The sequence below is a fragment of the Rousettus aegyptiacus genome, unplaced genomic scaffold, assembly GCF_014176215.1.
Source record: "Rousettus aegyptiacus isolate mRouAeg1 unplaced genomic scaffold, mRouAeg1.p scaffold_m13_p_14, whole genome shotgun sequence".
NCBI lineage: Eukaryota > Metazoa > Chordata > Mammalia > Chiroptera > Pteropodidae > Rousettus > Rousettus aegyptiacus.
Window position 1 is genome coordinate 51,886,141 of NW_023416289.1, and position 27,159 is coordinate 51,913,299.

Here is a 27,159-nt window from a genome sequence, read left to right on the forward strand (position 1 = left end):
CCAGCAGGCGAGGGAGTCTGGGCGCAGCTGTAGCTGCCTGAAGGGGTTAAGCCGTGAGGAGTAGTGGTCGGGTCAGGTTACTTCCCTTTAAAAAGCCAGGGAAAGGAGGAGTCAGGTCCTCGTGGGGCCGTGCTGGTGCCTAGTGAGGCTGGTTGTCCCGAGAGGAGGAGGCTCCCGCCGCCAAGGCAAGTGGAGCGCAGTGGAGGGGCTCAGAGGAGGGGTCGCAGGAGGTTGGGGGGCTGTGGCCAGAATGAGGGGGTTATCCAACACCAGCGTGTGCAGGGCACCCCATATCTGCTGCCGATGCCCCCTTCTTTGACTGGCGCACTGAGGCCCAGGGAGAGCCAAGAATTCCTTTGGCCAAGATCCTGCGGTAAGATCTCATGGCCCAGTCAGGGCAGGGGACTTCCCACCTGGAGAGGTGGCCCCCAGGACAGGGAGGGGACTGCTGGAGACTCTGGGGGAGGAAAGGTGAGGAGACTCACTGGTGGGGTCTGCGGCTGGGTGGTGGGCCGAAAGGTACAGGCGAGGTGACTGCTGCAGGCTCAGTCTTGTAGTGAGTGGGGCGGAGCAGGAGAGGAAAGGAAATCCCTGGGGGTCTAAACAGCCCTGCCAGCAGGAAGTGGCCCAGGGGCCTCTTCTTCACCTCTGCAATTTTGCTTCTGTTCAAAGCCCTCCCCAGCCCCTGGGAGAGGAGGAAAGGGCGCTCCTGTTTTCAATAACCAGTTTTAAAATCCTGCTGTCCCTGGCTCCTTGCACCCTCCCTATCAGGATGGGGGCTTCCCCATCCGGGAACCAAGGCTCCAGGATTGTGGGGCACTCCTCTGGCAGCAGGAGACAAATCAAGGTTCCCACTGCAGCCTGCCTTATTCTGGCGAGGGGTCCTCCAAACAGGGCCAGTGGGGTTCTTATGCTGCAGCTCCAAACCCCAGCAGTGCAACAGGCGGGGTGTGGGGTGCACATCAGCCCTGCCTTAGGGTTTTGTGATTTGAACTCCCTCCTCCTGCTATCGCTGCCCGGGGACCACAGCAACCAGGCCCTGTTAGGTGGTGGTCAGAGGCCTGGGCTCAGATCGGAGGTCTAATTGTGACTTAGTGTCTAAATGACCTCCCAGAGCTCCCAGGCTTTGGCATATGCACCTGTAAAACTGGGGTCTTGGACCTGATGGGCCCTCAGGTCATCTGTTCTTGAGGCTGGACAGTAGACCTGTGAGGTGAGGGTGGGGAGGAATGTGGACATGGCAAAGAGAAAGTGGGGAGGGGCCTCCAATGCACCTGAAGACTGGCCCCCTACCCTTGGGGGCACGGAGCCTGGGGAAGGCAAGTGACTCCTACCTCTCTTGCAGTGGGCTGGCATCTGAGCTCATGTCCAGCCATAGTCCGCTAAGCCCCCTGTGGAGTCCTGGAGTCTCAGGCTGGACTGTGGGTGGAAGGCAGCTGCCTGAGAGCTGCTCCCACTTCAGGGACGGGGAAGCAGGCTTAACCGCCTGAGGCAGCGCAGCCACCCACCCTGTGCTTCCCCAGAGCCTCCCGGCAGTGGGGCCCAGCTTTTTGCCACTCCCACAACCCAAGTCTCCAGCCCCTTTGCTTCAAGAGTTCCGTTGCTAAGCACTTTGAGGAGAGAGTCAGGGGTTTCTATGTGGGAAGGGACTGTGGCGTTAGGATTGGGCCTAGTTTCTAGACTGTGGCACTGATGGAAGATCCAGGACTCCTTGCTGGGGGCTGCTCGAGAGTCCGGGATGGATGGCATGGATGGCGGGCCTGCTGCTCACACCAAGGCCACTTGATGCCGTCATCCACACTGGCCAACAGGGATCACCCCCAGCCTGAGTCTGTCATCAGAGACCCTACAGTAGCTCCCGCTGCACCCTTGGAAACAGAGCCAGGGTCCTCCACAGGCCTGTGTCTGGTACCAGCCTCGGTGTTCTCCCTGCTCAAAAGAAGTCACGCTTCCCAGAACCACCCCCAGCTCCCGGTCCTGGTTGGGGATAGGGCGTTCTTAGCCCATTTTCAGAAGCCCAGGCTGGCTTCCACCACGTTCCCACTCTCTCAGCCATTCCTTGCATCAGCTACTGCTGTGCCATGCCCTTTACTGTGCCTAGTCAGAAGAAGGGACCCCGTTTCCCTAAAAGATGGTCTGACCTTTCACCCCACACAGATCTGCCTTTCGTAACTTGCTATCACATGTTGTTATGCTAAAGGATGCGGGTCTCCTCTGGTGGCCTCTAACCCTCCCGGGCACTGCACAGTAGATGATGCGGGGAGGGGGGTTATATGGGAACACGCTTTAGGAGCATGTGTAGTTAAGCCTGTAGAGCCTGCCACTGACCACTAACTAGCTGTGTGACGTTGGGCAAGCCACTTAACCTCTCTGTGCCTTGGTTTCCTCAGCTGCCAAAGGGTGGTGATTATCCTGGGGGATAATCAGGATCTGCAGGAAATGCAGCCTGGAATGGCTCCTACACTGCTGGTGTACCTCCCCCTTCCCCCCCCCCCCGCCCAACCCCACAAGGGCCCCTCTGTTCCTTCCCCCCTGCTTTGGGCTCAAGGGGCCACAACAGGCGCTGACTTCCTATCAGGGAGCCTTCTGAGGTTCTCACAGGATGCACAGTGTCCAAGGCTCCCAGAGGAAGCACCCTGGGGTCTGGCCCAGGCCCAGCCTCATGCAGCTGTGGGCGGAGGCCTCAGAAGCCTGGAGAAGGCCAGGAGCCTGAGGGGTCAGAGTGTACCCTGAAGTGGGCCCCAGCCTGGTCCTCACCCCCCACTCACTGCGCCTGCAGAGCAGAATTGTGGGCTTCAGGTTGTCCCCTCGCTCTCAACCCAGCCAGCCCTGCAGCTGACAGGATGTGGAAGCGGTGCCGAGTGAGGGTGAGCAGCACTTACTCAGGGGACCCAGCAATCAGTGAGGGGCCTGGATCGCACAGGAGTTGGCCTGACCTCTGGTGCTCGTCTCTCCCCACCGCAGCCCCTCCCCGGGGACTGATGTTTTCATGTTCGAACATTGGGCAACGCCACATCTGAGACAAAGCTGCCTTTTTTCAGTTGACGTCTTCCGCACATGTGGCTCCGCCTTTAACATTCTCTTGCATGATCATTGTCAACCTTAATTTTTTTTTTTTTTTCTAATTTAGACGAACTTTTGTTCTCCGAACCAAGACATAGGTAGGGCAGAATTGTATAAACCCATGGGAAGGCTGTTTTGGTTGACATGGGGCTGGAGGTTCTTGGTTTCTTCCCTATTAAGAGACGAACAGAAACAGGAACCCAAACATTTTTTTTCACCTGCAGAAAAGTCCCACTCCAGAGACAACCTGCAGGTGATGCCACCCCCGGAATCATGCATAATGGAGCAGTGATTTCCAAAATGGGTGCGGCTACACAAGATGATTTTAGATGAATACTTCTTAAATCAGTAGTCACAAATTGAATCATATATTGGAAAAAATATATATAACGCATTCAACCACGATGCCATGATCATTATTACTCAGAAGGAGAGTAAGTAGTGAACTGATTTAAAGAAAAATATTAAGTAAATCATATGCAGGGGGATCACAGATACAGCAAAACTCACAAAGTTGGTGTGTACAATCTAGGACCCTGAGGAGGCGGGAGGACGGGGAGGGGGGATGTGTCCCGAGGATCAAGGGGCTGAGTTCATGCTGTTTCATCTTTCACCACCGTCTCATTTTCTTGTTGATACGTCTGTTCCACAAGCATGTGTTACCTGCCGGCTGTGTCCCTGGTGTTTGGGGAGTTGGCTACTATCCTCATGGCGCTCAGAGTCTCAGGGGTGCTGGAGGGGCTGTCCTGGGCCGGCATCACTGAAGCGAGCCTCCAGCATGAGTGGAGGAAACACAGAAGCTTTCCAGGCCCAAAGAGCAGCTTGTGTGAGGCCACTGGTGGGGGGAAGAGCCTGGTGGGTTTGAGGAACCAAAAAAGGCCAGTGGGGCAGAGGGGAGAGGGTGACATGGGTGGCAGGCTTGAGATGAGACCCGAGTATCAGTAGGGGCTGGATCACGCCAGACCTGTCAGCCATGGAAAGGATTGTAGACATTATCGTTTACTTAGCCAACATTTATTGAGCTTCTAACTTGTGCCAGGCATGGAGGGATATACAAAGTCACAGAGCCTCCCCTCTGTGGTGCCTAGGTTTAGGAGGCTTTGAGCATGTAGATGGCCTTTTCCTAAGTGCTGTGATAGAGGTATAAACCAGAAGCCAGGGAAGTACAGAGGGGCTGCCATACATGAGAAAGCAGTGACAACATCTGAGCTGGGTTTTGGAGGATGAGTAGGAGTTTGACAGGAGGGAGAGGAAAGATATTCTTGGCAGCCAAAACAGGATGAGTGAAAGCACAGAGATATGAAAATGCCAGCAGCCGAAGCCACAGTGGGTATTGGAAATAGAAGCCAGAGGGTCAAGTTCATAGAAGGTCTTGAGGCTCCAGGCAGAATTGAGGTTTCATTCCATGGGCAGTGAGGAGCTGGAGAGCAGGCTTGAGCAGGAGAGGAAGATCCCTCTGCCAAGATGTGTGACGGGGTCGAGTAACGGGGTTGGGTGCCAGGGAAGGGCAGCACTGCCACCACTACCTGCTGGCATGTGGAGATGTCAGGCTTGTGCCTCAGCGGGGGGCTGAAGGAGGTGGCCCTTTTCAGTATTACGGGTGTGGGGGCTTTGGCATATGCGCCTCTCTGCACCCCTGGCCTGAGCTGGCCTTGTGCCCAGAGCAGGGACCTCTCATTACAGGGCAGTAGACTGCCTGCTGTGCCAGCTTTGAAGACCAGAGGCCCTTTGCAAAAGTAAAGATTCCAGGCAGCTGGGCCGTGGTCTGTGTCCAAAGCAAACAGGAAGAGACCACTGTGGGCCAGGCGGGGCCTCTTTCTTTGTTTGGAGAAGGGATTAGGCCAAGCGGATTTGTGGGTCTTTCTGCTGCAAGAGTAGGAGGGGGCTGCAGGCCTAGTCAGGGACATGGTGAAATGAACCGTGATTCAGGGGAATGCTGTGTCCTGGGTGCCAGCCTTCGGGGGTTCTATAAAGATGGCCTCCTTTGGAAAATTCTAGCCCTGATGGAGGGAACTGGGAGCACATGCTATGTCACCATTGGGTGTCATCATTCCCTCTGTCACCATGCCCAAGTTGCAGCCCCACCCTGGGCACTTGACTTGCCACTAGTGCCCCTGAGCCATCAGCCCAGGCCTGACATGGGTGGCCGCCAGTCACTGCAGTGGGAAGTCCACACTGCCCAGACCAGGGCACTGGGGACAGGTCTCCAGAGAGAAAGGGGTAAATGCTGGGGGCTCAGAGCACCCTCCATCTGAAAGATGGGCACCCAGGATTCCCCTGAAGACCCAGCACTCAGACCCTGGTCTCGTCTGGCAAGATGACAGGCGGCAGTCATTCACTCTTGTACTTATGCATAAATGAATTAACCTATGCAGCCATCCAGTTCATGTACATATTTACTCGACAAGCCTTCATACCGTGTTAGGGGTGGCAGGCCCAACCCCGGGCAGGGAGTGGCAGGTGAATGAGATCCACAAGGTGCTGATAAGCCGATGGGGCAAACGGACATGAGCCCTGAGACACAAATGGGAAAGGGCTCAGAGAAGGGGGCAGATAGTTCTCCCAGGGCAACAGGAAGGCAGGGACAGGAGTGGAGATGGGTTAGAAAGACTTAAGTAAGGCGAGACTCCTGAATGGACTCATTCATTCATTTGCCCATTCATACATGTGTTCATTCACTCAGCAAGTGTGTATTGAGCACCTGCTATGCACCAGGCATTTGCCAGAAGCAGCCAAGGCCCTGCCCTCACAGGGCCTCCAGTCCACTGATAAGACAGGTAGGACTCAAGTCATCAACCACACAGATCAAATGGAAACGTGCTGAGTGATAGGGCTCTGAAGAAGAGGTTTGTGGTGCCAGTGGAGGCGCTTGACCTGGTCAGGGAGGTCAGGCACCTTCTCTGAGAAAGACTTGAAGGATGAACAGGAATTAACCAGGGCAAGAAGGGAAAGAAGATGACCCAGGCAGAGGGAACAGTATGTGCAAAGGTCCTGTGGTGACGGGGCTGAATAAAGGCCAGAATGGCTGGAGAACCGAAACGAGGGAGTATGGTGAGAATGAGGCTGGGCAGTGGGCAGACTGATAGCACCTAAACTTGTCAGTTCCTTTAGAAGATTTAGTCTGGATTCCAAGACCAAAGGAAGATTTCAAGTAGAAGTAGAAAATAATGATGCAATTTGTGAACAGGTTTGAGGGGCCTGAGTGGAAGTGGGGCGTCCATGAGGGTACAACAGTGTCCACATAAACAGTGAGCATGGCTTTGACCAAGGACGTGGTGAGAGTGAGGAACGGGGAGCTGGATGTGGGGGTGAGAGTCAGTGAGTAGTGTCAAGGTCTGAGAAAATGGACTAGTGGATGAGACATCGTTTTTCTCTAAGGACATATTTTATTGAGTATGATAAGCAATATCTTCATTTCTACCAAGGATAGGAAAAGAATCAGTAGGTGAACTCCAAGTAAGAAAGGAGGGCATGATTTTTAGGCTCTACTGTGTGTTTAATATGTTTTCCTATTAAAGCTGTCCATCAAACCTCAGAGGTAAATGCTATTATTATTTATGAGAAAAGAGTTCTCAGATAAAGCTACCTGCCCAAGGTCACTGCCACCAGTCTCCTCTATTAAAAAGGCAATATAACAGTTTATTCTTCTTGGTGAGTTGATAATTGAGGAGAAAGGTTTTGGCAAGAAGGGAAAGAGGGAGCACCTGGGATTCCCCCTGCTCAGGAGGAGTGCAGGGGAGGCTGGGAGCGTGTCACCGCAGAGCCCGGGCCGAGTATCCTTCCAGCAGCTGACCGCAGGGGAGACCCAGTGTGTTCTTGACCCAGAAACCGACTGTCCCCTTGTCTCCCACCTTTTGGTCCTGGGAAGTCCTTCCCTGATCTAACCTTAATCCTCCTCCTTCCATTCCCACTGTTGCATTGTGAACACAGATCAGTGGCACCTGGTCACTCCCATACCGTCTGGGCCTGCAGCCTGCCCTGTAACTTTCAGCCCTCAGTCAGTGGGTGTGTCAGGCTCCAGGGCAGCCTGCAGCCTGTAACCAGACACTGTTTGCTCCCAGCAGGTGGACTGCTCCTGGATCTCTTCTCCAGAGCCTGGGCAGAGCACGCCCCTGTCCAGTCCAGTGACCTTCGCCTGTCTGAGCCCTGGTTAATTTTTGCCCAGTTTGAGGCCATTGGGGCTCCTCCTCTCTGGGATATAAGCCTGACCCAAAGCCATTCTGTTCCCTGCCTTCCCTGAGCCTCCCTGAGCTCCCTCCTCACCCTCACCATGGCCAAGGGCTTCTACATTTCCAAGTCCCTGGGCATCCTGGCCATCCTCCTAGGTGTGGCAGCCGTGTGCACCATCATCGCTCTGTCGATTGTGTATGCTCAGGAGAAGAACAGGAATGTCGAGAGCTCTTCCCAGGCCCCCACCAGCCTTTCCACCACCACCACCGTGGCCACCACCTTGGACCAGAGCAAGGCGTGGAACCAATACCGCCTCCCGCAGACTCTGATGCCTGAGTCCTACCAGGTGACTCTGAGGCCTTACCTCACCCCCAACGAGGAAGGACTGTACATCTTCAAGGGCTCAAGCACTGTCCGCTTCATCTGCAAGGAGCCTACCGATGTCATCATCATCCATAGCAAGAAGCTCAACTACACTACCACGCAAGGGCACATGGTGGTCCTGCGGGGTGTGGGGAGCTCCCAGGCCCCCGCCATCGACAGGACTGAGCTGGTAGAAACCACCGAGTACCTGGTGGTGCACCTCAAGGGCTCGCTGGAGGCAGAAAGTGTGTATGAGATGGACAGTGTGTTCGAGGGGGAGTTGGCTGATGACCTGGCAGGCTTCTACCGCAGCGAGTACTTGGACGGCAATGTCAAAAAGTAAGTTGGAGCTGAGTCTGCCCAGTAGGGGCAGATCTTGGTGCCGAGGCAGAGCTGGAGCCTGGGGCCGAGGAAGGGCTTGGGTTTGATGCCTTGGAACCATCTGGAGCCCTCAGCTGGCCCAGTGTTCCATCCACAGCTCTGGTGGACCAGCTGCCAAGGCTACAAACCCTTTCCCCGAGCACCTCCCCACCCCACATTAGGGAGTCAGGGGTAATGGTAGAAGTGCCCCCTTGGATAGATAGGAAAACTGAGCCTCAGAGGAGACAAATGTGCCCAAGGTCTCCCAGCTAATACAGGGACGGAGCCTGCCAGGATTTTGACCCTGAGTCCAGGAGTTCCTATTTCCCAGAGCCAGCTGGCCTGTTGGCTCTGGGAGGAGGCTGCCTGGGGGAGGCGGGAAGGAAGGGACTAGGCTTTTCCTGCACACTCTAAAGCCCCCCTTGGCCTCCTACTCCTGCTACGGGTGCAGGCATTTCTGCCGGCACACCGTCTAACACCCTGGTTTGGCAGGGTGTTGGCCACGACGCAGATGCAGTCTACAGATGCCCGGAAATCCTTTCCATGTTTTGATGAGCCGGCCATGAAGGCCACGTTTAACATCACCCTCATTCACCCCAGTAACCTCACGGCCCTGTCCAACATGCTGCCCAAAGGTGAGCGGGTCCGTTCTGGGGCCACACAGCCTTGGGAAGCCGGCACCCCAGGGCTGGGGTGCAGGGCAGGGGAGAGGGTGCATGCCCACATGCCTGAATGCTCCATGTCCAGGTCCCAGTGTCCCACTTACGGAAGACCCCACCTGGAACGTCACTGAGTTCCACACCACGCCTGTAATGTCCACATACCTGCTGGCCTACATCGTTAGCGAGTTTACGTGTGTGCAGGAGACGGCAGAAAATGATGTCCTGGTACGAAGCTGGGCCCACCTGTCCTTCCCAAGGATTGGCCGTACCCGAGAAACGTTCCTTTTATCCTCATCCCTGTCCCAGCCACGGAGTTGTTAGGCTAGTTTTTGAATCTCAGCTCTGAGTCATCATGGGCAAGTTCTGGGACCCTCAGTCCCTGCATCTGAAAAATGGGTCCCTCCTCATGAAGGGAGTTGCCAACCTGTGGGTGCCAGATGGACAGTGGCTGTGATTGTTATTCCCCAAAGTCTCCTCCATAGGACTTAAAGCCCCTCAGAGACCCCAGCCCTCTCTTCTGCTGAACCAGGCCTCCCATGTAACCTCGTCCAGGCCCTGGGACTTGGCGCACCTGCACCAAGACCTGAGAGGCGCCCCTAGCCTACCTCTGTCCTCTTTGTAGATCCGGATCTGGTCGCGGCCTAGTGCAACCAAGGAGAATCAAGGCCTTTATGCCCTGAACGTGACAGGCCCCATCCTAAACTTCTTCGCCCAACATTATGACACACCCTACCCACTCGAAAAATCCGGTGAGTGAGGGGCCTTGTGGTGGGGGGCCGCGCAGGGGGACCCACACCCGGAGGCCATCCTGCCAACCTCCTGGCCTCCCCAGACCAGATTGGCTTGCCTGACTTCAACGCTGGAGCCATGGAGAACTGGGGGCTGGTGACCTACCGGGAGAACTCTCTGCTGTTTGACCCGCTTTCCTCCTCCACCAGCAACAAGGAACGGGTGGTCACCGTCATTGCTCATGAGCTCGCCCACCAGGTAGGCTTGCATCCACGCAGAGAAAGGATCGGGGGCTCTGGGAGGCAATGGCATAGGACCTGGCTCTGCCCTTGGCAGCTGAGAACGGAGGATGTTTCCCACTGGCAGAGTAGCGGGGGGCAATCACGGTGATGTCAGAAAAGTTCTGAGCCTGGGCCCGGGACGTGGGAACACTCATGAAGGGTCACTCTAGGTGCTGGGAGTGACCGCAAGGCTAGAGTAGCTGACCAGGCTGATCCCTGCTTCCCCACAGTGGTTTGGGAACCTGGTTACTGTAGCCTGGTGGAATGACCTGTGGCTGAACGAAGGCTTCGCCTCCTACGTAGAGTACCTGGGTGCTGACTACGCAGAACCCACCTGGAACCTGGTGAGCCATCTGTGCAGAGGCCCTGGAGTCTGGGGTGGGGGCTGGGACGGGGGGAGACCTGGGTCACCCCTCCCAAGGCAGTCCACTGATGGCCGCTGGGGATTTTCAGAAAGACCTCATGGTGCTGAATGACATGTACAGTGTGATGGCCACGGACGCTCTGGCCTCCTCCCACCCGCTGTCCACCCCTGCCCAGGAGGTCAACACACCAGCCCAGATCAGCGAGATGTTCGACTCCATCTCTTATAGCAAGGTGCCACCCCAGCTTCCCCGTTGCTCCCAAGACAGTGGGGACCATAAGGAGGGAGGTGGGGGCTTAGCTCCAAGGGGCCTCACCGCAGCTGGGCCTTCGGGCTCACTTGTCCCAGCTCAGTGGTGTCACAGGATCCTGCTGGCTCAGCACAGTCTTCTGAGCCCCTGCCCTCCCACCTCCCCCAGGGAGCCTCGGTCCTCAGGATGCTCTCCAACTTCCTGACTGAGGACCTGTTCAAGGAGGGCCTGGCGGTGAGTGCACTTGGCCAGCCATTGGTTGTGTGGGGGAGGGGTGGGGAGCTTCCTCCAGCCCCTGCCCCTTGTCCCCGAGCCCTGGCCTACCATAGAGGCACAGAGGTTGAGTGGTAGAGCCTGGGGGCCACCAGCTCTGCCCTCACTGTGTCCTGTCTTTCCACAGTCCTATCTCCATACCTTTGCCTACCAGAGCACCACCTACCTGGACTTGTGGGAGCACCTGCAGAAAGTAAGTTCTAGCCAGCCCCCTCTAAAGCCATTCCCTTGGGGTCTTGCGTTGCTAGAAGTCCCTGGGGGCAGCACATGTGTGTGAGAACGTGCCCAGCTTCACTACTTGCCAGCCCGGGCAGACCACTTGGAGCCTTGGTTGGCCATCTGTAAAATGGCCACCATGATGGCTCCTTAAAGGTGGTGGTGGTATGACAGACTGTGGGTCAAGACCCCAGCAGGTGGCTTGTGTCATGCTATAGTAAGCTTTGTGTTGGGAGCTGAGGAGTCCCCTCTCCTTAGTGCTGAGCACACAGGCCCCCACAGTTCCCACGCCGAGGCCCTTCTCTGCCTGAAACTTTGGAGCCAGTCACTGAACCTGCTCAGCTCTCTTGGCTGCCCTGTGCCCTCCTGGCTCCTCACAGGCATGACTTTGCACACCAGCTTCCTCAGCACAAACTCCAACCCTCCCGTGTGGTCCCACCGTGCAGTCCTGTCTGCTGAGACTCCGAGCAGCCCCTGTCTGAAGGGCAGACCCTCTGACCACACCTCACCCCCCTGCCTCCCCTCCCTGCCTCCGCTAGGGCTGGAGTCTGCCTACGCCCATGTTCCCCATCTCTTCCTCTTTCTCACAGCTGCTCCCACCCCTTCCCTGAGGCCCTGCTTAGCCCAGGTGACCCCTCTGGAAGCCCAAGCTCCAGACTTCCCTGCCAGGTGCTCCCCCACTACCACCGCTGCTCCTCCAGTCCCCCGATGTCCATGCTCCATGGCCAGTCTGACCAGGGAAAGGAGACCCAGGGCTTTGTCAGAGTCACAGCTGGACTCCAGTATACCCTCCTGACTGGTCTCTAGCCCAAGATCCAATTTCCATGAGCCTGGTCCACCTCCTCCTCCAGCCACAGCCAACTGACATATGGCATCTCATTGCCTCGGTCCCTCCCCTCCACTGTTACTGTCTTGCTTGCCCCGCCTCATTTTCCCTCTCCTCCTGTCCAGTAAAGCTGAGCCCTCCTTCATGCTGGGCGCCCCTCTAGCTTCACCCCAGAGCTCCCCTTCCCACTCAGCCTATACCCTATGACATGCTCTTCTGCCTACTTTCTTGCCCTGTTTTTATTTTCTCAGTTATTAATAGATGTTGTTGGGGGTTTCGGGTTTTTTTTTTTTTTTTTTTTTTTTTTTTTTACAAAAGGAATGTGCATGCATGAAAAAAAGATGAAAAAAGACCTAAGAAGACCTAATACGACCACTCTAAACCTGTCCCCAGACCTCCGTCTGGGTGCCCACAGCCTTCTCCCTGCCTGCGACACCTATCTTCTCTCCCTTTTCATCCTCCCAGCATTGTTAGGCTGAGCCATAGGCAGCCTGGGCCCCTCTCCCTGACACATACCCACCTCTGGGTGGGCCACAGAATGAGGGGCTACGTAGCTTCGCTTACTTGATAAGGAACAAACCAGAAGCCAGGAAGTTCTTGCTCATCCAGCACTGGGCAGCTGAGGAAAGGCAGAACTGGGCTGGGCTCCAACTCCTGTCCTTCAGCCCAATGCTCCTCCGTTGCCTCCCAGCAAGTGACACCACCAAGGAGAGGCCAGGGGCTGCAGGAGCGGCCCTGAGTGCGGTGAGGGGTGGCAGTTTGCTGACGGCCGTACCATGTCACTGTTTCCAAGGCGGTAGACAATCAGACGTCCGTCAAGCTGCCCACCACTGTGCGTGACATCATGGACCGCTGGATCCTGCAGATGGGCTTTCCACTCATCACCTTGGACACCAAGACAGGGTCCATCTCCCAGAAGCACTTCCTCCTTGACCCCGAGTCCAACGTTACCCGCCCCTCAGAGTTCAAGTAAGCAGACAGGGTCACCGTGGCAAGCATCCTAGTGATGGTTCTGAGGGACACTTTCTCTGGGGTCCCCTGACCATGTCAGGGCCTGGCCTGCTATGGTTCCAGCCCTGGTGGCTGTAGACAGGCTCTCTCTCTTGGGCCAAGAAGATGGGGGTGCTTGGTGTCAGAGTAGGGCAGAAAGTGGGACCCTGCAGGGCTGCTCTTTGCCGACAGTGGTCAAGAGCCTCCATCTCTCACCACCCGGCCTCTGGGCCTCTTGTTGCAGCTACCTGTGGATCGTTCCCATCGCATCCATCAGAAATGGCGTAGAGCAGGACAGCTACTGGCTGGAGGACACCAAAGAAGGTAACCCAGCCTTGCCCTGGTGGACAGCAGCCCCCGGCCCACACTCCCAGCCCGTGGCCCACGTCCTGGGGGTCACAGCAGCCCTCTCTGGGCTTCCGTCATCATTTTATTCACCAAGTGGAGCTGCCTTCTTTGGTCCCTACTCTTCTTCCACCCAGCCCTGGGCAAGTTACCAGCCCTCCTGGGCTCCATCGTTTCATCTGTGCGATGAGGCTAAGAACATCTACCCCACTGATTTGCGTGAGGATTAAAGGAGACGGTCCACGCAACGTGTTTAAAACAGTGCCTGGCACATGGTACGAGCAGTCCTACTCTGCCAGGCACTGAGGAAACCAAGGTCAGGGCGAGTCGCCTCTACCTAAGCCAAGGCTGCAGACGGAAGGAAGGAAGACAAGCAGTTAAAACTTTCTAGAGCTGTGCCAAGTGCTTTAACAGGCGTGGGTAGCCTCTGGGCAACTGGGGCAAGGGAGCCAGGAATAAGGGAGATTCCTGGAGGGGCTGAGCTGAGTCCAGGATAAGTAGCAATTAGTTAGGCTAATGGTGGCAGAGAAGAGTATCCCGGGCAGTGGGAATAGCAAGTGCAAGGCATAGAGGCAGGAGAGAGCGTGGGGGCTGAGTAGAGGTCCCTGCAGGCTACAGGAGACAGTGGCCATGTCCTTGGGCCAGGAGAGCTGGGGCAGGTGGGAAGTGGGCAGACCACTGCGTCTGACCTGCAGGTATGCAAGGTTCCTTTCCGGCTGCCAGGGGAAAGGGTGGAAGGGAGAGCAGGGAGGAGGAGCATTCATCCCAGGGAAGGGGCGGCAGCTCTTGGGGGCTGACTGAGTGGGAAGGTTGCCTGGACTTCCCACCCGGTGACTGGGGTGTTACGGGGCTGTTGCAAGCTGAGAGAGAGGAGGAAGCAGAGGAGGGGCAGCAGCCTGGGGAGTTGAGCCTGAGTGGCCTGGGGCGTGTGGGTAGAGATGTCCAGGCAGCTGGCACTGGCCTGGCCACATGGAGCCTGCGAGAGGCACTGAGGTTCAGACACAACATGTGCTCTGTCTGAGGTCACTGGCCAGCCAGAGGCAGAGCCTTGCCTGGCTCCCTTTTCTTCCCCTCTCTTTGGCATCACTCCAGAGGCTTGCACACTGCCTGGTGTCACGCTGCATGGAGGCTGCTCTGGTGAGGTCTGGAGAGAGGAGGGCCAAGGCCTGTGGTCCTCTGAGCAGCCCTGCCCCAGCTCTGGTCTCTCCCCACAGCCCAGAGTGATCTGTTCAAAACCACGGCTGACGAGTGGGTCCTATTGAACCTCAATGTGATGGGCTATTACCAGGTGAACTACGACGAAGACAACTGGAAGAAGATTCAGACTCAGCTGCAGACAAACCTGTCGGTGGGTGTCTGTCACCACTACCCCGTCCCCCATCCCAGGCCTAGCCCAAGGACACACACTGAGGTTACACACTCTGTTGCCTTCTAGGCCATCCCTGTCATCAATCGGGCTCAGGTCATCCATGATGCCTTCGACCTGGCCAGGTGAGTATACCCTTCCTTCTCAGGCCCAAACTGGCCCTGCCGGGAAGGGCTGGTGACTTCAGCAAGTCCATTTCCATAGTGAGAATCAGTTGTCCTCGCTGTGTGCCAGGGACAGTGCAGGGGCTCCCCATACTCTGCGCACCCCTCCCTCACCCTGTCCTCCCTGGAGATTGTTAGCGGTACAGCCCCATGTCCCAGATGAGGAATCTGAGACTCAGAGTTTGTGTACCTCACCTGAGGCCACATGGTCTAAGACAGCCAGACTCAGGCCTGTCCAGTTCCAAAACCATGCTGTATTCCATGGCACCAAGCTTCTCCTGAGGGCTAACTGTACCAGGCTGCTGTGCTAGGTGTTAAAGTCTGGGATGCACGGGATCGGTGACAAACGGCATCGATAAACGTATTGAGTACTTACTGTTCTTAGCTCTGATGTGAGCGATGTCACCCATAGACATGGGCATTTATGAACAAAATGTGCACAGACAGCTTGAGGAGTGGGAGGGAGAAGGGCCCAGAGGGCCAAGCAGATCAGAGTGTAGGTATGCTGAGGAAAGAGCACAGGCTTTTTGTCCTTTTCCATCTAAGCTCTGTCTCTTATGAGCTGTGTAGCCTTAGGCAAGTCACTTCACCTCTCTGAGCCTCAGTTTCCTCATATATAAAATGGGGATAATAACCAGGTGATTGTGACCAGCAATGGGTGAGAGCAGAGCCTGAGTTGGCCTTGTTAGTGGCACCACCCAGCATCCATGCCCCCTCCACCCCTGGTGAACTCTAGGGCTGGCTCAGTTGGGGCTCTGGGACCTCAGGCTCCAGGATGGGGATGGGGTTCCCACAGAGGGGCAGAATGGGCAGGGGTGCTTACTTGAGCCCCTCTGTTTGTTCCTCAGTGCCCACATTGTCTCTGTCACCCTGGCGCTGAACAACACCCTCTTCCTGATCAAAGAGACAGAATACATGCCTTGGCAGGCTGCCCTGAGCAGCCTGAGCTACTTCAAGCTCATGTTCGACCGCTCCGAGGTCTACGGCCCCTTGCAGGTACAGTGGGCGTGGCTGGCAGGGCATGAGACCGATTCGCCCCATGCCTGAAATTGCACCATTAGGAAGTTCGTGGAAATACTGCCTGGAGTGGCGAAACCCTCCGGGCGGACGCAACACTGGGTCCTTTGTGAGAGTAGGCTTGGCAGAGTGGTGAGAGCAGGAGGGATTAGAAGTGAAGGCAGCGGGGCCGAGAAGGTGAGCAGATTGGGCAGAGCAAGGAAAAGACACAGATTTGATGATTTGTAGGTTAGCACTCAGAAGGCACAGGGCCCTGTGCTGCGTGGCAGGAGGTATGTCCTTTTTCAGCTCTGTGGCCCTGGGTAACCCTACTCAGCCCTGGTGACCCCTCTGTGAAATGAGCAGGCCTGTACCTGCCTCATCTGCCCACAGGGCAGAAGAGGAGGGAGATGCAGGTGGTAACGACGTTGAAGCATGGGGCACTGGGGCTCCTACCGAGGAGAACAGGGAAAAGCTGGATCCAGAATGTTCATTGCGGTGCGGTTTGTAAAAAGACCAAAGAACCAAAAACACTGAAATGTCTGATACTAGGGGATTCATTAACTAGGCTATCCATTTGATTGAATGTTATATAGCCATTAGATCATACTTGAAGAGATCGTTTGTTATTAAAGACTTTTCACAGTATTAATTTTCTATCATGGAAGATGAGATACTATGACTAATGAGTTTAATTCATTGTAACTCATTAACCTACCTACCTCGGGTTCATCCCATCGTCCTATGTGGTTCGATCACAATATTGGGTCAACTCAGTATTTAGCATTTACTTTGTTGTGATTATTTAACTAACATTCTCGTAGAGCAGTATGTTTATGTGTTCTTTTTTCCCCCATCTTATAGAAAGGTGTCAGATAATACAGCAGTTTTGCGTTTTCCTGGAGGCAACCCTGCTTTTTCCCAGAACCTCACTCAGCTCCCATGCTGGGAGGCTCTCCTGTTCCTGGAGCCCATGAATTCTTCCCTGGTGCTTTCTTCCTCATAATGGAGCGTGTCTTCCAGGAGTGTTTGAGAAAGGGCTCCTCAGAGGTGGATGTTCTGAGCAGATTGTTCAAAACGTCTTTACTCCACCTTTACACTGGATTGAGAACTTACCTGGGTTTAGAAGTTTCTAGGTTGGAAACGATTCCTCAGAAAACATCAGGTCTTGCTCCACTGAGGTCCAGCCTCTTGTGTTGCCACTGAGAAGCCCAGGGCCTTTCTCGTTTCCAGTTCTTTGAATGTGGCCAGTTTCTTCTTCTGGAAGCTTATGGGTGCCTCTCAGTCTTGGTGGGCCTTTCTCATCCTTCCGCTCTTTCAGCCTGGACATTTTCAGATTAAACTTGCTCTCTCCCGTCCCTTTTTTGAAGGTCATCTCTTTCTGGGACCCCTGTTCATCCAGCTTACTGCTCCTGCACTGGCCCCTCGCTTTCTCTCTTCCGTTTTCCAGAGTCTCGGCGTTTTGTTCTGTCCTTGGCCGCTTGTGTCCATTTCTTCTCTCACATTTTTAAACTTCCGAGGGCCATTCCGAGCTCCAGCATCCGTGCAGTGTCTTCGGTGGACTCTTGGCGTATTTTCATCACAGCATTTTTCAATGTTTTCTTTTTCTTCCTTCGACTTGTTTCCTCTGAGTCTTCCATTGGTTTTGATCACCTCTTTCAAAGTTGGAGGCTGAGCTGCACCTTAGGATTTGAGAGTGAGGCGGTAAAAAGTGATTGGAAGTTTTGTGGAAAGGTCGGGTTTATCACCTGTGGGCCTCATTGTGGGGCGACTGGGTAGCCAAGTGACTCCTCATGGGGACCCTCTAAAATCAGCATCTGTGAGTGTGTTGCCTTGAGACCATTCAGTCTTCAGAGCGTGATCCTCCGTCTTGGGCAGTGAGGCCGGCGGTGCCCTCTGGAAGATAACTGGGGCACCTGCATTCAGTACACAAACTGCCATCTCTGGGGTCCCCACTGCAGTGCAGCCGCCCTCTCACTGTGTCTGGTGACCGCCAGTTCTGAGCCCCTCTGATTAAGCCTTGCCCAGGGCGGAGGTGGGAGGGATACAGCCTGCTGCAAGGGGGGAAGTGAGGGCTGGGAGCTTCGTTCCTCCTGCAGATGTGGCCTGGGTCGTGGTGTCTGCAGCCCCTGCCTCACTCTTGTCCCCCATGGACCCATCCCTCTAACGCCAAGCCTGCCACAGCAAGCCTCCTTCCTGTCTCCTCCTCGCCTCAGCAGGCAGGTTCCCTGTCGCAGACTCTCCCACTTGCCAAGCCTGTTACATCTCCCTGTCTGCGTCCCAGCTCCTAAACCATGCGGATGCCTCGCTCACTCACTGTTCCTTCCTTTCCTAGTCTCTTTATTCTTGGGGGCTTATTTACGTTTGGATGTGGATTCTGGCTGACACATATGACGGCCGATCTACCGGCCGATCTACCGATCTACCTACCGTGTTGAACCAGAATCTACAAAGGGTTTTGATAACATGGGGTGGAGCTTATGTTACAATGCCAGGCGAAGAATACAGCATGAAGAATTGTAGACATGCTGCTATAGGTAGAAAAGAAGCAGGAAGGGGGAAACACACCGATTTGGAAATCATAGTTTGGGTAAGCTCCTGGGTGGTTTGTATTTTCTGCATGTGTTTTTCTGTGTTTTCTAAATTCCCAACAATAAACATTGAAGGCTTACCATCAGGCGGTGGGAGGTGGTGGGACTCAGTCCTATATTAAGAAAAGGTGACATTTAGAACGTTAAAACTGCTGAGGCTTTGAGGAGAAAGAACTTTAGATCAGCCATCTGAAACCCAGACTAGTGCTGGCCCCTGTGAGCGCTGTTTGGCCTTGGGCAAGGCCCCATGACTCTTTGTCCCTGTGACTGTTAAGTCCTTACTGTACCTGCCCACCCACATCACGGGCCCCATGGGGCTCCAGGCAGGTCAGGCTTGAATCTCCCCTTTGAAGCTATAAATTTCTTTTTCCCAGAGCTACCTGAAGAAGCAGGTCACGCCCCTCTTTCAACATTTCAAAAATGTCACCAAGACGTGGACTCAGCGCCCAGAAAACCTGATGGACCAGTGAGTGTGACCTCCTGGGTCTGGAGGTCATGGGGGGCCCTGCCACCCTGACCCGGGAATCCAGAGCAACGCCCCAGCTGTGTTTCCCTTTGGAGCTCCCAATTTCTGACCTGACTAGGACCGCCAGGCAGGCTGTGACCCCCACCTAGGAGCAGAGGGCCCTGTCAGAGGCTGTGCGTGGCCTGCGGGCCCATCTGGCCTCCTTACATAAAGGACCAAACCAAACTCCAAGGTCCTTTCACAGATTTGGTCATTCAGATTGTAAGTGTTGAAACTGAGGCTGGACCCTGTGCCAGCTCTTCTGGGTCCCCAGGCTGCCCAAGGCACAAAGTGGGCAGTGTGGGCTGCAGCCTGAGCAACCCAGCCCAGCCTCTCTGCGTGGATTTGTGTGACAGCCCAGGGGCTTTTTGCTAGAGACTGGGCCAGGCAGCTGACCAAGTGTTACCCCGGGGGCAGGTACAACGAGATTAACGCCATCAGCACCGCCTGCTCTAGTGGGCTTCCTGAGTGCAAGGAGCTGGTCTCGAACCTTTTCTCCCAGTGGATGGAAAACCCCGATAATAACCCGTGAGTGTGTCCCCTGCTCCTCCCCAGTCTTCATCTGGCCCTCAAGCCCACAGCCCTGTTCTCATCAGACCCTGGTCCGACCATCCCTGCTCCTCCATCTCTGACACCCTCATCCCGTGCCAGGATCCACCCCAACTTGCGGTCCACTGTCTACTGCAATGCCATCGCTCAGGGTGGTGAGGATGAGTGGAACTTCGCCTGGGGGCAGTTCCAAAATGCCACACTGGTAAATGAAGCTGACAAGCTCCGAACAGCCCTGGCCTGCAGCAAGGAGGTCTGGATTCTGAACAGGTGAGGGGGACCAGCCAGCGGTGCTGGATGAGGTCCCCTCCGCACCGGGGACCGGGAGGGATCTCAAGGTGTGGGACAAAGAAGCAGCCTCCCAGGCGCCTTCACACTCCTGTTCGTGGGGTCCTCACTGACCCACACGCACAGCGCAGCACTCCCATTTATGGGTCAAAGCACTGAGGCTCGGAGAAGCAGAGCCATGTGCCCAAGTCCGGAAGCTTTGAGGACTCCCAGAGCCAAGATCTGAACAGGGGTCTGGGCCACGTCCCATGCTTTTAACTGCTGTCGCCTCTCAGCCTTTACTTGACATTAACTCAGTTGCCCTCTCTGTCAAGGGCTGTGGCGCAGCTGGTCCTCAGTCCTGCTGGATGTCCAGCTGGGCACCCCCACGCCCTTGATGAGGGCTCCTGGCTTCCAATGTGTGCCTCATGCACCATCTTCTGTAAAGCATGGCCATCCTCAATATCAAAGACAGGAGTGGCCACCCTGCCTGGTAGAGGGCTCATGGCTCGAGTATTCTCCTTTCCTTCATTCACTGTCAGATATTTGTCTAGCATCAGGTCCATGACACCTGGCATAGCCAGTGACCCTACATAAGGGACTCAGTGTTCTATATATGAGGGAGGCAGAACCAAGGAGTCTTCAGCCCTCAGCATGGTGAAGGGATGTGGAAAGGATGCAGGAGAGATGGAGGGTTCCTTTGCCAGCCCCGGTTCTCTGTCGAATTATCTGACTGCAGCCCTTGGAAGCGGTCATTAACACGGCATCCTGCCCTCTCAGGTACCTGAGTTACACCCTGAACCCTGACTTGATCCGGAAACAGGACGCCACTTCCACTATCATCAGCATCTCCAGCAACGTTATCGGGCAATCTCTGGCCTGGGACTTTATCCAGAGCAACTGGAAGAAGCTCTTTCAGGAGTGAGTCTGCTAAGAGCATGTCAGGGGTGCCCTAGGGGTGGTCCGTGTGCACTGTACACTGCAGGGTTGGGAGTGGGCGGTGAGCACTGCATAGGAGTGGTCAAAAATCAACCCAGCTCGAGGTCAGGTGGGGGCAGGAATTGAAAAACCAGGTGGGCTACGGGCCATCCCTTTTCCCACTGGGGGAAAGAAAGTCTGGCTGGGGGCAGTGATCTCTGAAGAGGTGGGAGCAAGGACACTATAACAAAACCTGTGTTCAGGTCCCTAGGGGTGTCCCTTTGGTTGTGTCATTTCATGTCATCTATAAGATGGGGCCAATCACAGGGTAGTTGTGAGGATATATAGAGTTGCCTGCCAGTCACTCACTGAGCATTAGTTCCGCACGCCTCACAGTTCATCTCTCTCTCTGTCCTGCTTCCTGCAGTTACGGTGGTGGCTCCTTCTCCTTCTCCAACCTCATCCGGGGAGTGACCCGACGATTCTCCACTGAGTTCGAGCTGCAGCAGGTAAGGAGCCCTAGACCCTGGGGCCCATCCTCAATCTAAGGGGGCTGCCGCCGTTCAGCTCCCACTGAGTGTGGTCACAGAGAGCATGGGCTCCGTGTTGCCAGGCCTCCTTCATTTGCAGGGGAAGCGGTAACAATTCAGTCCAAAAAAAATCATCTTGGAATTTTTGTACAAGCAAAAAGAGAATGATAATATCATGAATCTCCATGTACCCATTACGCAGATTGAACAATTGTCAACGTTTTGTCAACTCTTTTGAGGTGGACAGTTTTCAAGCAAATCGCTGATACATGATTTCACCTCTAAATACTTTATCTAAAACAAAGGAGTTTTTAAAATGCAATTTCAGTGTCATTAGCGAATCCAAGAAAATTAAGTCATCTTACACCCAGGCCATTTTCACATTCTCTAAGTTCTTTTCTAAATTCTTTTTGCATATGTATGTTTGATGTATACGTCTGAATTAGAAGCCAAAGTTAACTAATTGCATAAGGTTAATTTGTCTTTTTCTTTTCTTTACACTAAGATAACATTCAGGGATCATAAAATTATCATTTTAAGTGGTTTTTAGTATATTTACAAGGTTGTACAACCATCCCCATCATCTAATTCTAGAACATTTTCGTTATGCTCTCAAGAAACCCATACCCTTTAGCAGTCACTCCCATTTTCCTGTCCCCACTAATCAACTTTCTGTCACTGTGGATTTGCTTATTCTGTATATTTCATTAATAGACTCATACGATATGCGGACTTTTGTGTCTGACTTCTTTCACTTAGCATAGTGTTCTCAAGGTTTATTTATGATCATATTCCATTGTCTGCCTATACGACATTTAGTTTTTATCCAATGATCAGCGGATAAGCATTTGGAGTGTTTCCACCTTCTGGTTATTATGAATAACACTGCTGTGAGCATTCACATACAAATTTTTGAATGAACATATGTTTTCATTTCTCTTGAGTATATACCTAAGAGTGGAATTACTGAGTCATTTGGTAACTTGAAATTTTTGAGAAACTGCACCAGTTTACATCCCCACCAGCAATGAATTTGGGTTCCGATTTCTTTGTCTTTGTGGACACTTGTTATTTTCCTTTTTTTAAAAAAAATTCTAGCCCTCCTACTGAGTGTGAAGTGATATCTCATTATGATGCATTTTCCTGATGACTAATGATGTTGATCACCTTTTCATGTATTTATTGGCCACTTGTATATTTGGAGGACCGTCTTTTCAAATTCTTCACCCATTTTTAAATCGAGATATTTTTCTTTTTATTGTTGAATTTTAAGATATATATATATATATATATATATATATATATATATATATATTCTGGATATTATGCCCTTTTTGATACATGGCTTGCAAATGTATTCTTCCAATCTCTAGACTGTTTTTTTCCTCCCTTGATAGTATCTTTTGATACACAAAGGTTTTTTGTTTTGATGAAGTCCAACTTTCTTTTTTTGTTGTTTTTGCTTGTGCTTTAGGTGTCATATCTAAGAAATCATTGCTTCATCCAAAGTCTCAAAGATTTACAACTATACTTTCTACTAAGAGTCTTATCATTTTAGCTCTTACATTTAGGACTTGGATCAGTTTTTACTTAATTTTGTATATAGTGTAAGGTAGGGGTCCAGTTTCATTCCTTTGCATGTAGCCTTTCAATTGTCCCAGCGTCATTCATTGAGGACTGTTTTTTCCCCATCCAATGGTCATTTGGCACCCTTGCTGAAAATCGACTGTAAATGAGAGAAAGGTTTGTTTCTGCATTCTCAATTCTATTTCATTGAACTATCTGTCTCTCCTTATGCAAATACTACTGTCTTGATTACTATAGCTTTGCAGTGAGTTTTAAAATCAAGAATGTGAGTCCTCTAACTTTGTTCTTTTTCAAGAATATTTGACTCTTCTGGGTCCTTTGCATTTCTTTATGAGTTTTAGGATTAGTTTGCCAATTTCTGCAAAAAAAGGGCCATTGGAACTTTGAAAGGGATTACATTGAATAGGTAGAACAGTTTGGGGAGTATTGCCATGTTAATAATATTAAATCTTATAATCCATTTGTTGTGGTGCGATCAAATTTAAGACCCATGGAGCCATTTGAGATTAATTATGAGCCTTTATTAGCTGGCTGGCGACTGACTCTCCCCACTAGAGAATCAGCCCAGAGCCTCCCGAAGGGATAGCTTAAAAAGCCCCAAACCCCCCTCTAGCAAGCAAGCAGGTTTACAGAAGTAGAGGCTGGCCGTTAACATATCTTTACACAGGATAACTACACCCTTAACATCAGCATATCTTTGCACAGAATATCTCTTAGAACTATACCCTGTTTAATATTAGACAATGGAAGCAGAAGTTGGCCATTTGAAAATTTTCCACCCTTAACACATTAACACAAAATTTTTTTCATTTACTTAGGTCTTCTTAATTTCTTTCAACAGTGTTGTTGCAGTGGTTTGTTACATGTGGATTGTGAGTTTATTTGCCCTTGTGTGAACTAGATTTGAATTATATTACATGTGTGTAAAATGGCTCCACTAATGTTAAACCTTAAAAATGTAACCAACTTGTTTTGCCAAACTGAAGTTGTTTACCCCAAGAGTGAAATCGTTTTGACCAAGAGTGATAACCAGACATCGTGCACCTGGCCAATAAGACACCGAAGACGTCGCCGCTACACATAAAATCTCCAGGACTCTCTGCCTGACTCAGAGCACTCTCTCTGTCTCACAAGAGTGTGTTTCTCCGTCCCTTGATTTTAAAATTCCAATGACAAATGCAATGATAGTTTTCCAAACTATTCTACCGGCAGTGCCAATTGTCCAAGTCAAGCTCTTTTTTGGACTTATGCACAGGTGGCTTTGCTTGTTCCTTAAGGCTCTTGAGCCAGTTCGAACCTGCCACAGCACTTTGCTTAATATACTTAAATATGAAGAGCCAAGCAAGACAACGACTAAGTAAGGATGCAGACACACAAACGAATAAGATTGCAAGCATGCTAGGGTTTTTTCATACCAGATCCTGATGGCTTTCAGTCCTAGCAGACCACCTGGCAATGCTGGCTGAGACAGACACACGATGAGCAGGAATGGTGAGCAGGAACGGCGCCGTATCAATGCTGGGTCAGTTGCCAGTCGATCAACCATCGATCGGCGAAGAGGCCTCTCGTTTGGATGGGCAGAGACTTAGGCCAAGAAGTAAATCAAGGGACGGAGATACACACGCTTGTGAGACAGAGAGAGTGCGCTGAGTCAGGCAGAGAGTCCTGGAGATTTTATGTGTAGCGGCGACGTCTTCGGTGTCTTATCGGCCAGGTGCACCGATGTCTGGTTATCACTCTTGGTCAAAACGATTTCACTCTTGGGGTAAACAACTTCAGTTTGGCAAAACAAGTTGGTTACATTTTTAAGGTTTAACATTAGTGGAGCCATTTTACACACATGTAATATAATTCAAATCTAGTTCACACAAGGGCAAATAAACTCACAATCCACATGTAACAAACCACGGCAACAAGTGTGTTGTAGTTTTTCTCATACCAGTCTTGTATTTCTTTTGTTAAATTTATCCTTAAGTATTTTATTCTTTTTGATGGTATTATAAATGATACTTTTCTTGATTTTTCATTGCTAGTATGTAGAAATGTAATTTTTATATATTGCTCTTGTGTCTTGCAATCTTGCTGAACTCATTAGTTTTATTTTTTTTATATAGATTTCTTAGGATTTTCTGTATCCAAATCATGTCATCTGCAAGTAGAGATACTTATACTTCTTCCTTTCTTGTCTAATTGCCCTAGCGACAACCATTAGTACTAATACATCTTTTCATCTGTACATCTCTTTTTTAAAAAATACCATTTATTTGCTGAGGCAACTGGGCCACATGGATTGAGATTGTAATTCAGTTAAAAACTGAGGGTCAACTCAATGAAGAACCACACAATGAAGGCTAAATACATCTAAGAACCAGATTTAACCCTAGGGTTGTCATTTTTGACTTCTGCACTAAATAAGGCTTTTGCCTCAGGGAGAGGGAAGGACTGGCCCTGCCTGTTCTAGAGAATACGCTGTGGTCCCCATTGTGTGTGTGTGTGGAGGAGGGGAAGGTAAGCAGAGAACTGGGTGGCTTTTTCCTCAAGGCTGTGTTAGAGCCCCTAGCCTGGGGCTAAGATCTTCCTTTTCCCCCCCGGCAGCTGGAGCAGTTCAGGGACAACAACAAGGACGTAGGATTCGGCTCTGCCACCCGGGCCCTGGAGCAAGCCCTGGAGAAGACCAAAGCCAACATCAAGTGGGTGAAGGAAAACAAGGAAGTGGTGCTCGAGTGGTTCACAGAAAACAGCAAATAGTCCCTAGTCTGTACGGTCACCTGGCCCCCATGTGAGAAGCCCCTGTGCGTCTGTCCCAGTGGCCCATGGCAGGGCCCCCACTCCTAGAGCCTGAGGCATGAGCACCCTCCCCTCAGGGACTAAGTGTCTGGCTTCGTTCTTTCCATTCTGCCCATGGATCCATTCTACCCTCTCATGGCCAGATCGTCCAAGCACCTCCTAGCCCCCGGCCCTCGTGCCAACCCCAACCCAGGCCTGGCATGGTCCCCGTCACCAAGAGCCCTGGGGCTGATCTCAGGGAAGCCCAGCTCCAGGGCCAGATGAGCAGAAGCCCTCAGTGGACTGTGGATGGTCTTGGTGGGGACTGCGATGAGCTCTTCCTCACCTTCTCATAAGGACTGTGAAACCGGGGACTCAATAGAACAACAGATCTGTATATTTTTTTCTAAGAGAAAATGTAGATAAAGGATTTCTAGATGAGCTTCCAGACTCATTACTATCCCAGAGCAGGAGTGGGTCTGCACAGCAGCTGGGGAGGCTGGGATGGAGGGAATCTGGGGTATATGGGTACTGTGGTGGTCTGGGACCCCCCAGGGAGCATGGGAAAGGAGAAGTGTCCTCCTGCTGGTCCTTCCTACAGAACTCCTGTGTGTAATGTCAGCCCACAGTTCATTTCGTCTGAATTCCAGTGGCAGGCTTGAGAAGCAGGGTGCTGGGAAACTACAGGGAGGTGGAGGGCTGGTGACCGGACACATGGTTCCCATGGCAGAGTAGGGCAAGCCTAGGCTTGGTGCGAGGCCCAGATCAGGTCCTGATAGTCAAGGGAAACTGAGGAGTTTCCACAGTTCCGGAAGCTAGGGTTTGTACCTACTAACACGAGGCAAGGGAACAGGATGCTGGGTGGGCCCTCTTCCTGCTCCACAGCCAACACAACTGGGACACCTGGGACAGTAAAAGAAAGAGGCTTGCACTGAGTGCAGCAAACCCTAGGTCCCAGGCCTGGTGTGACCACTCGTTGGCCAAAGGCACAAGCGCCTCTCTGGGATCCATGGTGGGCGGTGCGATATCAGTTTTTAAACTGATTGTTTTCAACAGTAGTGTACAGAAAAGAGCCGGTGCCGCCCTGATTTCCTTGGGGGCCAGTGGTCAGGGCGAACTCTTAGGGAAGGCCTGGGACCCATGGGCTCCACGGCCCACTTCGGACTTGCTCAGAATTTCTTAACAAAAGGAGTTAGGTGGTAAGAAGTTCACTTTGGCCTCAGCCCCATGAGGCCCAGCTGAGCATCCGAGGCTGGTGGCGGGGAGAGAGGGAGACTTCAGTGGACACCTTCAGTGAGCTGCTTGGGCTGGGCCTTGGAGTCCAGAGGCCTGGTTTCAGATCATGGCTCAGCCACTGTTCCTTGGACAAGTGACCAAAACCCCTGGACTTTGTCAGTTTCCTCATCTGCACGAACAAAGATGATGAGAGTTGGTGTGTGCATCAAAGGAGTCATGTACGTACCAGCTTGGCCTGACAGGTAAGAACTGGGTGCTGTTGTGGTCCTCAGTCCTGTCTCCTGACTGGAGGCCCAGAAAGGCTGCCCCTGCGTTCCACTGGTGTCCACACATCAAAGGGTGGGGCGGGGCCAGCCCTGGATGGGGTCGGTCCACCAACCAGGTCCCTCCACCCTCCAGCCCAGCCCCTCCGGGGCAGCCCTTCCTGTCGCCAGTGCCCAGCAGCAGCGACTGGCACTTGACATTCTGGGGACCAGAGTGCAGGCCCCCTCGGGTGCTCCCTGCTTAGGGAGGGGTCAGCCCACCATCTAGTGTCCCTGGCAGAGAGCTGGCCTCCAGGCAGGCAGAGTTGTGAGGATCCTGGTCTTTGTGCCTGGCACTGGGCTAAGTGTTTATGCGCATTATCGCCTGTGGAGACCAGGGCAGTCTTTATCTCACTTTTGCTGATAAGAAAACCGAGGCTCATGGAGGTTAAGTCACAACTCAGTAGAGAGAGCTGGAAGAAACCTGAGACTGGCTCTCCTGTCTCTGCATGAGTGGAGCCGGTGTCCATTTGGAGCTGGGGCAGAGTCT

At 52.7% G+C, this 27,159-nt stretch overlaps 1 protein-coding gene across 2 annotated transcripts; it reads left to right on the forward strand.

Moving 5' to 3' along the window:
• The first annotated feature begins 250 nt into the window (after window positions 1-250).
• LOC107514149 (alanyl aminopeptidase, membrane) lies at window positions 251-25,572 on the forward strand. Of its 2 annotated transcripts, none has more exons than XM_016151569.2 (21): window positions 251-373; window positions 7,125-7,935; window positions 8,449-8,591; window positions 8,704-8,843; window positions 9,241-9,367; window positions 9,451-9,605; window positions 9,859-9,972; window positions 10,082-10,225; window positions 10,411-10,476; window positions 10,643-10,708; window positions 12,351-12,526; window positions 12,792-12,871; window positions 14,107-14,240; window positions 14,328-14,383; window positions 15,271-15,418; window positions 18,384-18,475; window positions 18,932-19,042; window positions 19,166-19,333; window positions 20,111-20,251; window positions 20,676-20,757; window positions 24,961-25,572. In XM_016151569.2, exons 2-21 carry the CDS (start codon window positions 7,334-7,336, stop codon window positions 25,111-25,113), a joined length of 2,898 nt encoding a protein of 965 aa, XP_016007055.1. In that variant the 5' UTR covers window positions 251-373; window positions 7,125-7,333; the 3' UTR covers window positions 25,114-25,572. The 2 variants fall into 2 exon arrangements, with proteins under 2 accessions (XP_016007055.1, XP_016007056.1); XM_016151570.2 differs by having other exon boundaries at window positions 253-373; window positions 7,128-7,935.
• Window positions 25,573-27,159: the final 1,587 nt, after the last annotated feature.

Coding starts and splice junctions, on each gene's coding strand:
- LOC107514149 (XM_016151569.2), top strand. CDS start 7,334: ATGGCCAAGGGCTTCTACATTTCCAAGTCCCTGGGCATCCTGGCCATC. Junction 8,592..8,703: donor GTCCAACATGCTGCCCAAAG/GTGAGCGGGTCC, acceptor CTCCATGTCCAG/GTCCCAGTGTCCCACTTACG. Junction 8,844..9,240: donor CGGCAGAAAATGATGTCCTG/GTACGAAGCTGG, acceptor TCCTCTTTGTAG/ATCCGGATCTGGTCGCGGCC.